The 14,901-nt window shown below is 46.6% G+C and overlaps 1 protein-coding gene across 1 annotated transcript in view; it reads left to right on the top strand.

Annotated features, from left to right (window-relative positions):
- GABRQ (gamma-aminobutyric acid type A receptor subunit theta) overlaps positions 1-14,901 on the top strand; it is an 87,970-nt gene that overhangs the window by 50,038 nt on the left and 23,031 nt on the right. The window contains exon 4 of the mRNA XM_073358834.2: positions 14,300-14,520. Coding sequence (XP_073214935.2) covers positions 14,300-14,520 — 221 coding nt within the window. The remainder of the gene's footprint in view (positions 1-14,299; positions 14,521-14,901) is intronic.

The raw sequence follows: 14,901 nt of genomic DNA, 5'->3' as shown, positions 1-14,901 counted from the left end.
TCTCAAAAGAGAGGTGCTTTAGCAAAGTCTATAGAATCAGGTGGAACAGCTGGTGTGGCAGGTAAGCTGTAAAATGTCCTTTGTCCTTATGTCGCAAGCAGTGCAGCAGCAAGAGCGCTCTCTCTCGCTCTCTCTCTCTCTCTCTCTTTCTCTCTCTCTCCCTGCCAAAAAGTTATCACTCCCAGTAGCTTCCACGTGCTCTGTGAAATATAACATCTACAGGGGGCCGAGAATAACTGTCTCTCCAGAGGGAACGAGAAGAAGCAATGATCTCTGAGTCATTTTGAGGATAAAAATGGACTCAGTAGAGATCCACATCACCAGAAATATATTCTGAGTGGAGATCTGATCCACTGATTCAACATGTGCTACTTATCCCCCTCCTGTGGCTGGTCCTCAGAAGATAAGAGCCTACTACAGGTCCCTGCTAATACAGATACTCCTTTAGCTCAATGGTTAAGCATTGTGCTGGAGGTCACGTAATGATAGGAAACAGGAATTGGCAGACTGTATCAGACCAATAGTCCATCTCGTCCAATATCCTGTCATGCACAATAGCCAGTACCTGTTAATTCAGGGGAAGGTACAAGGAAGCCTGCAGTAGGCACGTCTGGAATAGCCTGCCCAGAAGGAATGTTTCCTCCTAAACCCCTTAGTTAAAGATTGGGACTTGTGCCCTGAAGCAGGAGGGTTTATATCGCTCCTGAAATTCTTATTTACTGTTTTAATATTACCTATTCTAACTCTGAATGTTCTTATTCTCCATGTAAATGCCCAGTTCTTTTTCAGTCCTGATAAGCTATTGGTCTCAATGACATCTTGTGGCAGTGAGTTCCACAGGCTCATTGGACACTGAGTGAAAAAGTATTGCCATTCATCTGGTTTGAATCAGTTCCCCAGTGACGACCCTCTGAAAAGAGCAGATGGGAAACTGCAGTCACTAGAATTAACCTGGACTCTGTATTTAAGCAAACTCACCCCATGCAACAGCTCTCCTCCCTTGGGCACATGATGTATTTTGGATGCGACATGCAGGTGGGGAATGAGCTGTTTTGGGTGTGTCAGACATGAGGGCAAAGTGAGATTTCAGGGGGGTTGAGATGGGCAGCAAGAAAAAGTGGGAGAAGCACACACAGACTGGAGGGGCTCTCCCCATTTGTTCACAGTGAGCAGAAATGGATGTGGTGTTCTTTTATCATGGGAATGTATCCCTGGCCATCCTAATCCTGTACAGGGTAGCAACATGTCACATACACAGAAATTGCCACAGACACAAGGTAGCATCCTGGCCTATGCGCTCCTAAGGGCAGGGATTATGTTGAAGCCATACCCAACACAGAGGGGCCCTGATCCCAGTTGCGACCTTGGGGCTCTATTGCAGTGCAAACAAATACATTGTACTCGGGGGTGGGACAGTTGGTGGTAACTGAGCCACATGGAAATGTCACAGGGGCAATGACACAGAAGTGCAGGGAATTTACTTAGAGGTCCTAGGAGGATGCAGCCTGGGTGGGTAAGAGAGAGCTCTGTGTGTGAGTCTATGGCAGAGGCCCAGAGCTCTCCTCCCAACCCCGCAGGCTAGAGAGCTTTGGGACTGATCCAAAGCTCATTGGAGTCAATGGACTCCCAGGCCCAGATCCTCAAAGGTATTTAGATGCCCAGCTCCCACAAAGCAATGGGAGTTAGGTGCCAAAATACCTTTGAGGATCTGGGCTGCATTGCCATCAATGGGCTATGGATCAGGCCTGTAGCATATGACCCTAAACCTGGAGCCAAGGGTCCCTGAGTCATCAGCACTGAGTGACTTCTTCGGCTGTGTTGTGCTTTTGGGTAGGTGGGATTGTGGCAGGAGGGAGCTTCTGTTTCAGAGGAGTAAGGAAGAAACTGACCTCTGGTATGTTAACAGCTCCTGCTCCAGTTGCCATGTGTTTTGGCTGAACTCTGAGCATTTGCTGAACTTCTCCCTTCCACTAGCCCCTTCACAACCCTTTTCTCCCCCACCTCCTCTCCCCTCCCTATCCCAAGCTGTTCTTACTGCCCCCATTACTCCATGCCCATTCCTGGGACAGAGGACAGCTGCCTGCTCCATGCTAGAGTTCAAGATGTTTCTTCTCCTCTCCCCCGCAACTTGCTCCATGTCAGCAAGCAAAGGACCAAGAACCCAGTGGATAGATAGGAGCCCAGCCCTGTGCATTTGGCTCATTTAATTGCTAATTCAACCTTTAATTTACAAGGACATGGAGCCCAATCTCTTGTTGCTGGCGTCTGGGATTACGGCGGTGGGAGGGAGTGGCGGAGGAGTTCTTACAGCACAGGGACTGGGACCTGCGTGTTCTCCCCCCGTGTGTTGGGGAAGGCTCCCTGGGACAATGAAAATATTTATCCATTGATATGTATATTGGTGGCGGTGGTGTTTCTGATTCCACTGCCCTTCCCCTTCTACCAGCTGCACCTAAGAGCCTAGTCTCATGTGCATGGGATGGGGATCTGACAGCTGTGGCATCATGGTAAAGAATCAGCCGGTATTATGGACTTATAGACTTTAAGGTCAGAAGGGACCATTATGATCATCTAGTCTGACCTCCTGCACAACGCAGGCCACAGAATCTCACCCACCCACTCCTGTAACAAACCCCTAACCTATGTCTAAGCTACCGAAGTCCTCAAATCGTGGTTTAAAGACTTCAAAGTGCAGAGAATCCTCCAGCAAGTGATCCGTGCCCCATGCTGCAGAGGAAGGCGAAAACCCCACAGGGCCTTTGCCAATCTACCCTGGAGGAAAATTCCTTCCCGACCCCAGATATGGCAACCAGCTAAACCCTGAATATGTGGGCAAGACTCACCAGCCAGACATCCAGGAAAGAATTCTCTGTAGTAACTCAGATCCCACCCCATCTAACATCCCATCCCAGGCCATTGGGCATATCTACAGCTAATAGTCAAAGATCAATTAATTGCCAAAATTAGGCTATTCCATCATATCATCCCTTCCATAAACTTATCAAGCTTATTCTTGAAGCCAGATATGTCTTTTGCCCCCACTCCTTCCCTTGAAAGGCTGTTCCAGAACTTCAGTCCTCTGATGGTTAGAAACCTTCGTCTAATTTAAGTCTAAACTTCCTGATGGCCAGTTTATATCCATTTGTTCTTGTGTCCACATTGGTACTGAGCTTAAATAATTCTTCTCCCTCCGTGATATTTATCCCAATGATATATTTATAGAGAAAAATCATATCTCCTCTCAGCCTTCTTTTGGCTAGGCTAAACAAGCCAAGCTCTTTGAGTCTCCTTTCATAAGACAGGCTTTCCATTCCTCGGATCATCCTAGTAGCCCTTCTCTGTACCCATTCCAGTTTGAATTCATTTTTCTTAAACATGGGAGACCAGACTGCATACAATATTCCAGATGAGGTCTCACCAGTGCCTTGTATAACGGTACTAACACCTCCTTATGTCTACTGGAAATACCTCGCCTGACGCATCCCAAGACCGCATTAGCTTTTTTCACGGCGATATCACATTGGCAGCTCATAGTCATCCTGTGATCAACCAGTACTCCAAGGCCCATCTCCTCCTCTGTTACTTCCAAGTGATGTGTCCCCAGTCTTGTTATTAATCCCTAAATGCATGACCTTGCACTTTTCACTATTAAATTTCATCCTATTGCTATTACTCCAGTTTACAAGGTCATCCAGATCTTCCTGTATGATATCCTGGTCCTTCTCTGTATTGGCAATACCTCCCAGCTTTGTGTCATCCGCAAACTTTATTAGCACATTCCTGTTTTTTGTGCCAAAGTCAGTAATAAAAAGATTAAATAAGATTGGTCCCAAAACCAGTCCCTGAGGAACTCCACTGGTAACCTCCTTCCAGCCTGACAGTTCACCTTTCAGTGTGACCTATTGGAGTCTCCCCTTTAACCAGTTCCTTATCCACCTTTCAATTTTCAATTATTGATCCTCATCTTTTCCAATTTAGCTAATAATTCCCCATGTGGAACCGTATCAAATTCCTTACTGAAATCGAGGTAAATTAGATCCACTCCATTTCCTTTGTCTAAAAAATCTGTTATCTTCTCAAAGAAGGAGATCAGGGTGGTTTGACACAATCTACCTTTTGCAGAACCATATTGTATTTTGTCCCAATTACAATTGACCTCAATGTCCTTAACTACTTTCTCCTTCACATTTTTTTTGAAGACCTTGCATACTACAGATGTCAAACTAACAGGGCTGTAGTTACCCAGATCACATTTTTTCCCTTTCTTAAAAATGGGGACTATATTAACAATTCTCCAGTTATATGGTACAGTCCCTGACTTTACAGATTCATTAAAAATTTTTGCTAATGGGCTTTCAATTTCATGTGCCAGTTCCTTTAATATTCTTGGATGAAGATTATCTGGGCCCCCCGATTTAGTCCCATTAAGCTGTTCAAGTTTGGCTTCTACCTCAGATGGGGTAATATCTACCTCCATATCCTCATTCCCATTTGTCATGCTACCATTATCCCTAAGCTCCTCATTAGCCTCATTAAAGACTAAGGCAAACTATTTGTTTAGATTTTGGGCCATGTCTAGATTATCCTTAACCTCCACTCCATCCTGAGTGTTTAGTGGTCCCACTTCTTCTTTCTTAGTTTTCTTCTTATTTATATGGCTACAGAACCTTTTACTATTGGTTTTAATTCCCTTTGCAAGGTCCAACTCTACATGGCTTTTGGCCTTTCTCATTTTATCCCTACATGTTCTGACCTCAACAAGGTAGCTTTCCTTGATAATCCCTCCCATCTTCCTCTCCTTGTAGGCTTTCTGCTTTTTCTTAATCACCTCTCTGAGATGCTTGCTCATCCAGCTTGGTCTACAGCTCCTACCTATGAATTTTTTCCCCTTTCTAGGGATGCAGGCTTCTGATAGTTTCTGCAACTTTGACTTGAAGTAATTCCAGGCCTCCTCCGCCTTTAGATGCACAAGTTCTTCAGTGCAATCCACTTCCCTAACTAATTTCCTTAATTTTTTTTAAGTTAGCCCTTTTGAAATCAAAAACCCTTGTCACAGATCTATTTTTGTTTATCCTTCCATTTAGTTTGAACTGAATTAGCTCATGATCGCTCGAACCAAGGTTGTCCCCGACAACCATTTCTTCTATGAGGTCCTCACTACTCATCAAAACCAAATCTAAAATGGCATCCACTCTTGTCAGTTCAGCAACTACTTGGTGAAGGAATCCATCAGCTATCGCATCCAGGAAAATCTGAGCCCTATTATTATTACTAGCACTTGTCCTCCAGTTTATATCTGGGAAGTTAAAGTCTCCCATAATCACACAATTCCCATTAGTATTTATTTCATTAAACACATTAAAGAGGGCTCTACCCATACCCAAATCAGATCCCGGTGGTCTACAGCTCACCCCAAGCACTATCCCAGGGGAGGCTCTAGTAGTTTTCTTCCCCAATGTGATTTTTGCCCAGATAGACTCGGTCTTATCCATTCCATCGCCTCTTATTTCTTTACAGTCTACCTCATCATTGATATACAGTGCTACTCCGCCACCTTTGCCTTCATTTCTGTCTTTCCTAAACAGCACATCCCCTTCCACACCTGAACTCCAGTCATGACGACTACTCCACCATGGTTCTGTTCTCCCTAGAATACCTGGTTTCACTTCCTGCACCAGTAGCTCGAGTTCCTCCATTTTGTTACCGAGGCTCCTCGCACTGGGGTACAAACATCTTCATTTTTGCATCTTACATTTCCCTTCCCCTAAGCGCTATGTGCTTTGTTCCCTTGTCCATTGGTGGGTCCAGGAACATCTCAGCATGTCACTCTGCTGCATCAGTTCTCCCTGCGGAGTATCTTGCCGTGCTTCTTGGCCCGTCCATGGGTCTGGAGCCCCTAGATGAGTTTCAACATGCTCTGTGGCATGTAAACAGCCTGCAGTGCCCCCAAGTGTTCGCTGGCTCATCTGTAGGTCCTGGTACCTCCTGGCTTTCCAAGTGCCTCAGTGAGAATCTTGTGCTCTGCAGAGTATCCACAGGTCACCTCCAGGGCTGCCCTGTGATTCTGTCTGGCACTCTGAGGAGTCTTTTAGCTTCATTCCAGCATGCTCCTTGGTGCATCCTGGATGCACATGTCCCAACACTAGAGCTCACCTGACTGTTTGTGTTTCATTGGTGAATTCCTTTCTGTCTGCCCACAACCCAGCTGGTTCTCATTCTGTAGGGATACACACCAATGTCCTCAGTGAACAGTTCTCCATCCACAGCACATTCTGAGTGTTCACCCATTGCATTGTGTGGGTTACTTACACGAGTTGTGTGGCATTGTTTCTCTTCCCTGATTGGATGGCTTATGTAACCAACCAACACAGCAACATATTGTGATTTATAATGTACAAGCTGAAGTTTGCTCCTGATGGATATTCGAGCTTAGAATTTGTTTCTCACAAGTGTGCATGGATAGGGAAGCTTGAGGGCTCTGACAGCTGAGGAAAGCAAACACAAGTGGTGTCATGAACATGATCCAATGAAAATTTGCTCTGAAATTCAAATTAATACATGCCAACAATTAATTAATTTTTTTTCCTGCTATTCCCTCAGCTTTAACCAGCCTGCCCCCTGGGACATTGGAGGTTCCCAGTACCTTGAAGAGCATCCTAGTCTATCCATTGTCCACCTAAGCCCATTCCCTCTTGCATTCTGCAGGGCCACATTCCCCTTGGTGCAATCCTAGCCTAATACTGGAATGCTTCACCATGCTCCCTGGATCACTTCCTTAGGGGCCCTTAGATGGTGTGAAAAGGGATCCCTGCTGAGATGCACCAGACACTGAGATAATTAATGGGGTCCCAACTGTCAGACTCCCCCAGATATGGCTGCCTAATGCAGGAGGAGGCTAATACTGCCTTCAGCACTGGGAGAAGGCACAAGCGGCCTGCAAGCAGGCTCCTGATTTCAGTGCCACAGCAGGCTGTTGCTAGCCTCTAAGTAAGCATTCCTCAGCAGAGAGGGGCAGCTCTGGAATCTGAATGGCTGTCTGACCCCTGGGGTGTTCTTACCTTTCTTCTTTGTGTGCTAGGAGGAAGGGAGGGGAGAGGGGAAAAAAACCCCTTCACCAAAACGGAGACTGGGGGTGGGGGAGGAGAGGGGAACTGGAGCTGACAGCTCGGAAAGAGCCAGTGGCTTAGTGATGCGGAGGGAATGGCAGTAACGAAGGGGGATCCCAAAGGGATCCTGAAATGACGGTGATGCTCGGAAAGCCTTCCAGCAGGCTCAGGTGCCGTGACTGCTCCAGGAGGGGGTGAATGGGAGGCACAACGCTGAGCGGGGCCTGTCATGCAGCTGGGCTCCCAGGGCTGCCTGTTTGATGAAAAAATGGGACAATAAATAAAAAAAACCCTAGAGCAGTAGCTGGAGAGCCAGAGACCAGCCAGCCAACGTGGCCTTTCCACATCTCTCCCACAGCAACGATGTGAAGGAACCTGGCAGGGGATTTGGATAGGGGAAGCCCCGCATCTAGAGAGAGCCCAGGACACATGCTTTTCCTCCCATTATTGTGATAGATGTGCAAATGTCTTCCGGCTGAGCAAGACTTAACCCAGCTGCTCCTACTTGGGCCAGAAGGAGCTGTTCCCTCAGCTGCTTGTTGCCCACGGAGTACTTCAGCTCCCCGTGGTGAGGTTGGGGCACCGTGCAGCACCGTGCAAGTGAGTCACAGCAAGTCTAGCCACAGCAGCCATGTTCAGCTGGAGCTAGGCTGCGGCGGCCCATGGAACTGTGTGTGTCTTTGCAAGAGCACGGTGTCCCAGGGAGTTAAACGAGCCCGGTGTGGGGTCGCCCCCAGAGGAGGGTAATCCTAGACAATACAAGCCATGTGGCAATCCCACACCCTGTCCCACTACCAGCTGGCATCGGCTTCAGGGGGACCTGGATTTGGCCCTGATGGCAAAGTTTTAAAGGGCAAAGCAGAAATGCAGTGGCAGTACTCACAAAAACACCCAGCCACTGCGCCTGCAGAATCCCAGTATTTGGGCATGCAGGTCGAGTAACTGTTCATGGAAACTAGGTGCTAAGATATAGTTCAGGGGACCCAGACATGTAATTAGGCTCCTGGTTAGTGTACCTCTTCAGGGCATATTGATGTCACTCAGATCCACCCCTGCCGGAAGATTTTCTCCATCATGCCAGTTTGGTTGTGGTCAATGGTTATTTATTTGGAATTGAACCTAGTCAGGTTTGCTTTTTAATTCTTTTCCCAGGACTCCATTGTGCAGCTTGCACCAAGCCTCTAGCAAGGGGGGATTCATAGCCACCTCCAGCCCCCAGCAAGCACCAGCAAGCCACTTAGGACTCTCCAGCATGCACTTACCTGCTCACTCCCCAGCATGCACTCCCCTGTTCCCCTTGTGGGACACAGCATACTCTGCCACCTTGCAGCCAGTCGTCTCTCTTGGCTAAGGCATTGTGGGGCTTGTGGGCATGAACTTCAATTCCACCCCCTCCAGTCCCCTTTGGGGTGCTGTGCGCCCCCAGGGAAGTGGGGAGGGATCAGCGTCTGCCCCCTCATTAGTGCAGAGAACGGAATTCTGCCTGGCCATTGTTTGGGCCATGCACCCTCCCCTCCCACTGCATATTCCTGTAAGAACCCAGTGGGCTCTCCTGGCCCTGAGTGAATGCAAGCTGCTGAAAAGGTGCTGAACTGAGAGCTCTACCCACCTCGTCTGGACTAGGAAATGTGTAAGCAGTTTTGCCCAGACATATTTCCACCAGTGCTACCCAAAGGGGTAGCTGCAGCATAGAGAGGGTGGATTACTGTGGATTACTGCACACGTTGCATCAGTCTGGTTAGTCTGCTCTGAAAGGATGGTGTCACCCTCAGTTATGATGTTATCTATGTCTGAAGGGGAGGCTTCCGCTGTAATATTTTCTAATTGGTTTGTAGCCTTGCGACCCTCATCGAACAGATCAATAGCTCTAGATCTAGCCATCCATCCTTCTCTGGGTATTTTTTCATCTGTCTATCATCAGTTTAATATTAGGAAGATACAGGTGAGCTGGAAAAGCGTGTGGATAGAGCTCATGGGGTCCCTGTTTCCTCCATGGGATACAGCATCTATCAAACATAGTACATGATTGGCATGCGGGGCCTGTTTCCTCTGTGATACAGTTTCTCTTGCATGCTGTAGGGTAACTTATCAGTGCCATCCCCTGTGGCATGGACTCTGGGATGGTGCACTCTCCTTCAGATGTGATAAGGTACTTGTTATGTGTGTTGCACTCTGCTAGTGGCTCCTAGAGAGCACGCTCCGTTCTCGAAGTCTCCCCTCCCTGTGCTTTGGAGCTGCAGCCCATTAATACATCAGTGTCACCTCTTCTCCTGAAGAGAACTCTGACCTCTGAATATTGGATGTCTGCCTGGCTCTTTCACGTCTGTCCAGCAATCATGCACATCACTCAGCAGAGATTGGCACTGGGCTAGGAGAGGAAGGGAAGATACTGAGAAATGGAGTGAGAAAGATGTATGGGAAAGAGGAGGAGGAGAGAAAAATCAAAATGGAGAAAGTAAAGGAGGAGATGGGGCGGGGGGAACAGAAAGAGAAAGAGGAGGAGTGAGAGGGAAAGAGAGCCAGAAAGGGGGAGAATCCATGAGAAGCACTAAACACTAGGTGGACTGTAGTGCTTTGTAAAAGATAAGGGGGTTATCTGGAAATGCAGATTCATGGCATGGCACAGAAATGTCCGGCTTTGAGTTGGAGGGAAAGGAAGCACACAGGAGCAGCCAGGGAACCTGGGAAAGAACTGGACCCAGAGGCAAAGGAATATTTGCTCTTCCACTTCCCAGAAAGCTCTCCGTAGCTCACCAGTGCTGCCAGCTAGATGGCTGGTTTATAAAACAAGTAGGGAAATAGCATGCTGATTCAGAAGGTTAATACCTTAGGTTTTAACCCCCAGATCCTTCCATTCCAGCCTGGATCAGATCACAAAAGCCATGAGATTTATATTCTCTCATTGTGGTCTGTACTGATCATTTGCCCTCTAATGTGGTACTTGACTTTAAAGGCAGTGTAGATAGGTTTGTGGGGGGGAGAGAGGGGGAAGAAGTTACCCCAGGTATCCAGGGTAAGCAGATGAAGGAGAGAAAAATAATTAGAGCAATTATTTGGAGAGAGGAAAATGGTCTTGGGATTAGCAGTACACTAGATTAGGAATCAAGACTATTTGTATTCTCCATGTAAACAGAAAGCAATGGTGTGCCAGGACTCCATCATCAGTGTTACGGTAACTTGGGCTACCATAATCTCCTTGCTTCCTAAATATGGCACCATTGCACGTAAATTGACCATGCATATAAGCTTCAGGAGAAAGAACCAATTTTCACAAACCCATCTTGTATCCTGATAAGGGCAGCTGAATTGCAGGATGCAAAAAATCCGGAATTGAGAACAAGATGGAATGAGCCAAACCCTGCCTCCTCCAGCCCCATCAGCGTGTCACAAGACGATGAGAGGAGGTTGCTCACACACAGGGTCACGAGATCACAACGCTCATTCCAGGCTGCTCTGAAGCTGAAGCAGGATAGTTGGGAATGGCAAGCAGCCGCTCTGTATAGGCATTGTGTAGTTACTATGCCTACCATCTAGGACTATTCTTATAAGGTGACAGAGTCATGGTGGAATGGGCTGAGGGATTTAGCAGCAATTATTTGCACAGTAATCAAGCCCCCCTCCCCCACCCATTTGCCTTGTCTTAATGTTTTCTCATGGAAATTCAAGCTCCATTCACTTGGCTGAGGTTTGGCCTATTTTCAGACACTCAGGGAGGGCTTGCTACACATGCAGGATCGTTTATTATTTTGGGCTTTTAGCTGGATTTAGTGCTAGACTGACAGCCCTAGAGAGCGAAGTCCTCTGCTAATCCCCAGAACAAGTGCAGCATGGGCGATGGCAGTGCAAACTGCTCCCTGCCATCCTGTCAACGTGCCCCAACCCTGACATAGACAGGTCAGCTCCATGGGAAACAAGATCTCAGCCTCCCTGCCTCATTACATAGTCAGCCTCTCTGCTAAGCCATAGGACTATTAATGTCCCCTTCTGACTGTGGTTTTCAAGACATGCTTCCTTGCCTACTTAGAACTTCAATGAAGGCCCCCAATTCACTTCATATAGTGAATCTAGAGGTAATGGCTTTCGGTCATTGCTGAGCTAGCCTGACTTTGAACCCCTGGCCTAGAGGTGAAAGTTGTCATCTTCCCTCTGCTTTTTAAAAGAATAAATGAAGGGAAAGTGGCTGCCACTGCCTGCCTCTTTGCAACAAACATTGGCTGAGCCAGTCAGAAATCCCCTCCCTGCCTCATGCCCTCACAGATTCCTGGGATATATTTTCTTCATATTTATGTATATATCGATATATATAATTTCCTCTTTTTGGTGGCTAAAAGGCAGTGCTGTATAAGAGAGAGAATTATGATCCAGTAGGCAGGGAGAGTCAGGAGACCTGTCATCTATTCCTAGCTCTGCCACTGAGCCACCAGGTGAGCTTGGGGAAGTCACTTCTATCTATGCCTCTGTTTCCCTTTCTACCCGATGTGTATCTTGTCTATTTCGATTGTAAGCTCTGCAAGGACTGTCTTTTACTACTTGTTTGTGCAGCATCCAGCACAATGGGTCCCTGATCATGGTTGGGGCCCTTATTATTACGTAATACGTAATACATGCAAGACATGTAATAATAAGTGTGCCTGGAACAGATTCCCTTCTACAGGTCCAGCTGCTAGAGGTGGTGAGTGAAGCTTGATGTGCCAGCACTCCATCAACACTGTGGTGATGAGAGCCATAGACATGACCATTAATATGACTGATGAATGAATCTGGGATAAACACAAACCCCAGCCTGATCCCCCAACAGTTTTGGGGTCTTCATAGAATTACAGAAATGCAGGCCTGGAAGGGACCTCGGGAAGTCATCAAGTCCATCCCCCTGTGCTGAGCCTGGACAAAATAAATCTAGACCAGCCCTGACAGGTGTTTGTCCAACCTGTTCTTAAAAATCTCCAATGACAGAGATTCCACAACCTCACTTTGGAAGCCTATTTCAGAACTTAACTAACCTTATAATTAGAAAGTTTTCCTAATATCTAACGTAAATCTCCCTAGCTGCCAATTAAGCCCATTACTTCTTGTCCTACCTTCAGTGGACATGGACAACAATTAATCACCATCCTCTTTATAACAGCCCTTAACTTATTTGAAGACTGTTGCCAGGTCTCCCCTCAGTCTTCTTTTTTCAAGACTAAATATGCCCAATTTTGTTTAAACTTATCCCCATAGGTCAGGTTTTCTAAAACTATGATAATTTCTGTTGCTGTCCTCTGGACTCTCTCCAAGTTGTCCACCTCTTTCCCAATGTGTAGCGCCCACAACTGGACACAGTACTCCAGCTGAGGCCTCATGAATGCTGAATAGAACAGGACAATTACCTTCCATGTCCTACAACACTCCTGTTAATATACCCCAGACTGATATTAGCCTTTTTCTCAACTGCTGTCACTTGCTGACTCATTGAGTTTGTGATCTACTCGAACCGCCAGATCCTTTTCAGCAGTACTACCACCTTGCCAGTTATTCCCCATTTTATAGTTGTGCATTTGAGTTTTCCTTCTTAAGTGAAGTACTTTGCTCTTGTCTGTATTGAATTTCATCTGTTTGGTTTCAGACCAATTCTCTAATTTATCAAGATTGTTTTGGATTCTAATCCTGTACTCCAAAGTGTTTGCAACCCCTCCCATCTTGGTATCATCTGCAAATTTCACAAGCATACTCTCCACTCCATTATAAAAGTCATTAACGAAAATATTGAATAATGCCAGACCCAGGACTGACCCCAGTCAGATCCCGCTTGATACATCCTTCCAGTTTGACAACGAACCATTCATAACCACTCTTTGAGTATGGACTTTCAACAAGTGCATCACCTTATAGTAATTTCATCTGGACCACATTTCCATAGTTTGTTTATGAGACTGTCATGTGGGACTGTCTGAAAAGCCTTACTAAAATCAAGACATATCACATCTACTGCTTTCCTCCCATTCACTACTCCAGTAACCCTATCCCCGCTCCTCCCCCGCCCTCCCAGTGCCTCCTGCACACTGCTGAACAGCTGTTCCGCGGCGTGTAGGAGGCACTGGGAGGGAGGAGTTGATCAGTGGGGCCGGCAGCCCTGGACATGACTTGCAGACCCTCCGGAATACCCTCGTGGACCCCAGTTTGAGAACCACTGCCCTAGGCTGAATTTCAACAAGCCCTGCTGACTTGAATATATCTAATTTATCTAAATATTCTTTAACTGATTCTTTCCCTATTTTGGCTTGCATTCCTTCCCCCTTGCTGTTAATATCAGTTATGTTGAGTATCTGGTCACTATTAACCTTTTCAGTGAAGGCTGAATCAAAACAGGCATTAAATACCTCATTCTTCTTGATGTCATCAATTATTATCTCTCCTTTCCCACTACACTTACCTTCATCTTTCTCTTGCTTCTAATATATTTAAAGAATCTCTTCTTATTGCCTTTTGTGTCCATTGCCAGGTGTAACTCATTTTATGCCTGAGCCTTTCTGATTTTGTCCCTATATGCTTGTGCTGTTCTTTTGATCTCCTCCTCAGCAATTCTTCCATGTTTCTACTTTTCGTAGAATTCCTTTTGGATGTTCAGGTCATTAAAGAGCTCCTGATGGAGCCATATTGGCCTCTTAGTATTCTTCCTATCTTTCCTTCTCATCAGAATAGTTTGCAGTTGTGCCTTTAATCTTGTCTCTTTGAGAAACTGCCAGTTTTCCTGAACTCCTTTATCACTTAGATTTTCCTCCCATGGGACCCTACCAGCCAGTTCGACTGATGGGGCCACTGCCATTCAAAAAAATTTAGCCAACTTTGCATGTATACTGTTGTCTCCCTGATCTCAGACGCACGCCACCACACTGTGACTCTGGCATTAAGGAGCAGTGGGCAGAATGCGGAGCAGGGAAGAGGTGGCTGAACTGCAAAAAGTTCTCTCCTTTGAGTGTTGAATCAGTGACAAGTCAAGCCAATTCCTCCCCTTAGAAAGCTCAGTCCAGTGCCCTGTAGCTTTACCCTTCCAAAAAAAGTCACAGTTCCTATAACACACCATGTGGGGAATGAATACCCTGGGTGAAAAAGCTTTGGAGACATGTCAGGCATCTCAGTGGCAGCAGAAGTAAGACAAGGGTCCAGGATGTCTCCCATGGGACAGCCTGACGGTTGTGTGTTTTCTTTCCCAGGACTACACCATCACAATGTATTTCCAGCAGAGTTGGCGGGACAAACGCCTAGCGTACAGTGACCTTCCTCTTAACCTGACCCTGGACAACCGGGTGGCTGACCAGTTGTGGCTTCCTGACACCTATTTCCTGAATGACAAGAAGTCCTTCCTGCATGGGGTGACAGTGAAGAATCGCATGATTCGGCTCCATCCAGATGGGACCGTGCTGTATGGCTTGAGGTAAGTGTGGGAGGAGTTTTCATTGCTTGTATGTTCATGAATGACATTGCTGTCCCATCATCCAACTCTCTGGCCATACACAGAGCAGCCCTCAAAATCCATCTTTAAAGAAAGCACAGCCAGGCCAAGAAAGATTTGCTCAAAAGTTGCTCACTTCTAAGTGGTCTAATATCGCATTCCACCCCCAGAAGTGGTTGCATTTCAGTGGTGGGCAAAATGATCCCTGAACTGGGGTAGACTAGTATTGGGGCAGAGGAGTAATTGAGGTTGCATACTGTTTCAGGTTGCTATAGTTCAAGTTGCATGTTTCCATTTCAAATGCCCCTTTCAAAAGTGCCTAGTGTGGCCTAGAAGATAGACCAGTGGGATGGGACTCAGGAG

The sequence above is a fragment of the Lepidochelys kempii genome, chromosome 9, assembly GCF_965140285.1.
Source record: "Lepidochelys kempii isolate rLepKem1 chromosome 9, rLepKem1.hap1, whole genome shotgun sequence".
NCBI classification, from domain to species: Eukaryota; Metazoa; Chordata; order Testudines; family Cheloniidae; genus Lepidochelys; species Lepidochelys kempii.
The sequence above is the reverse complement of the archived record's forward strand: the minus strand, read 5'-3'. Positions and strand labels throughout refer to the sequence as shown.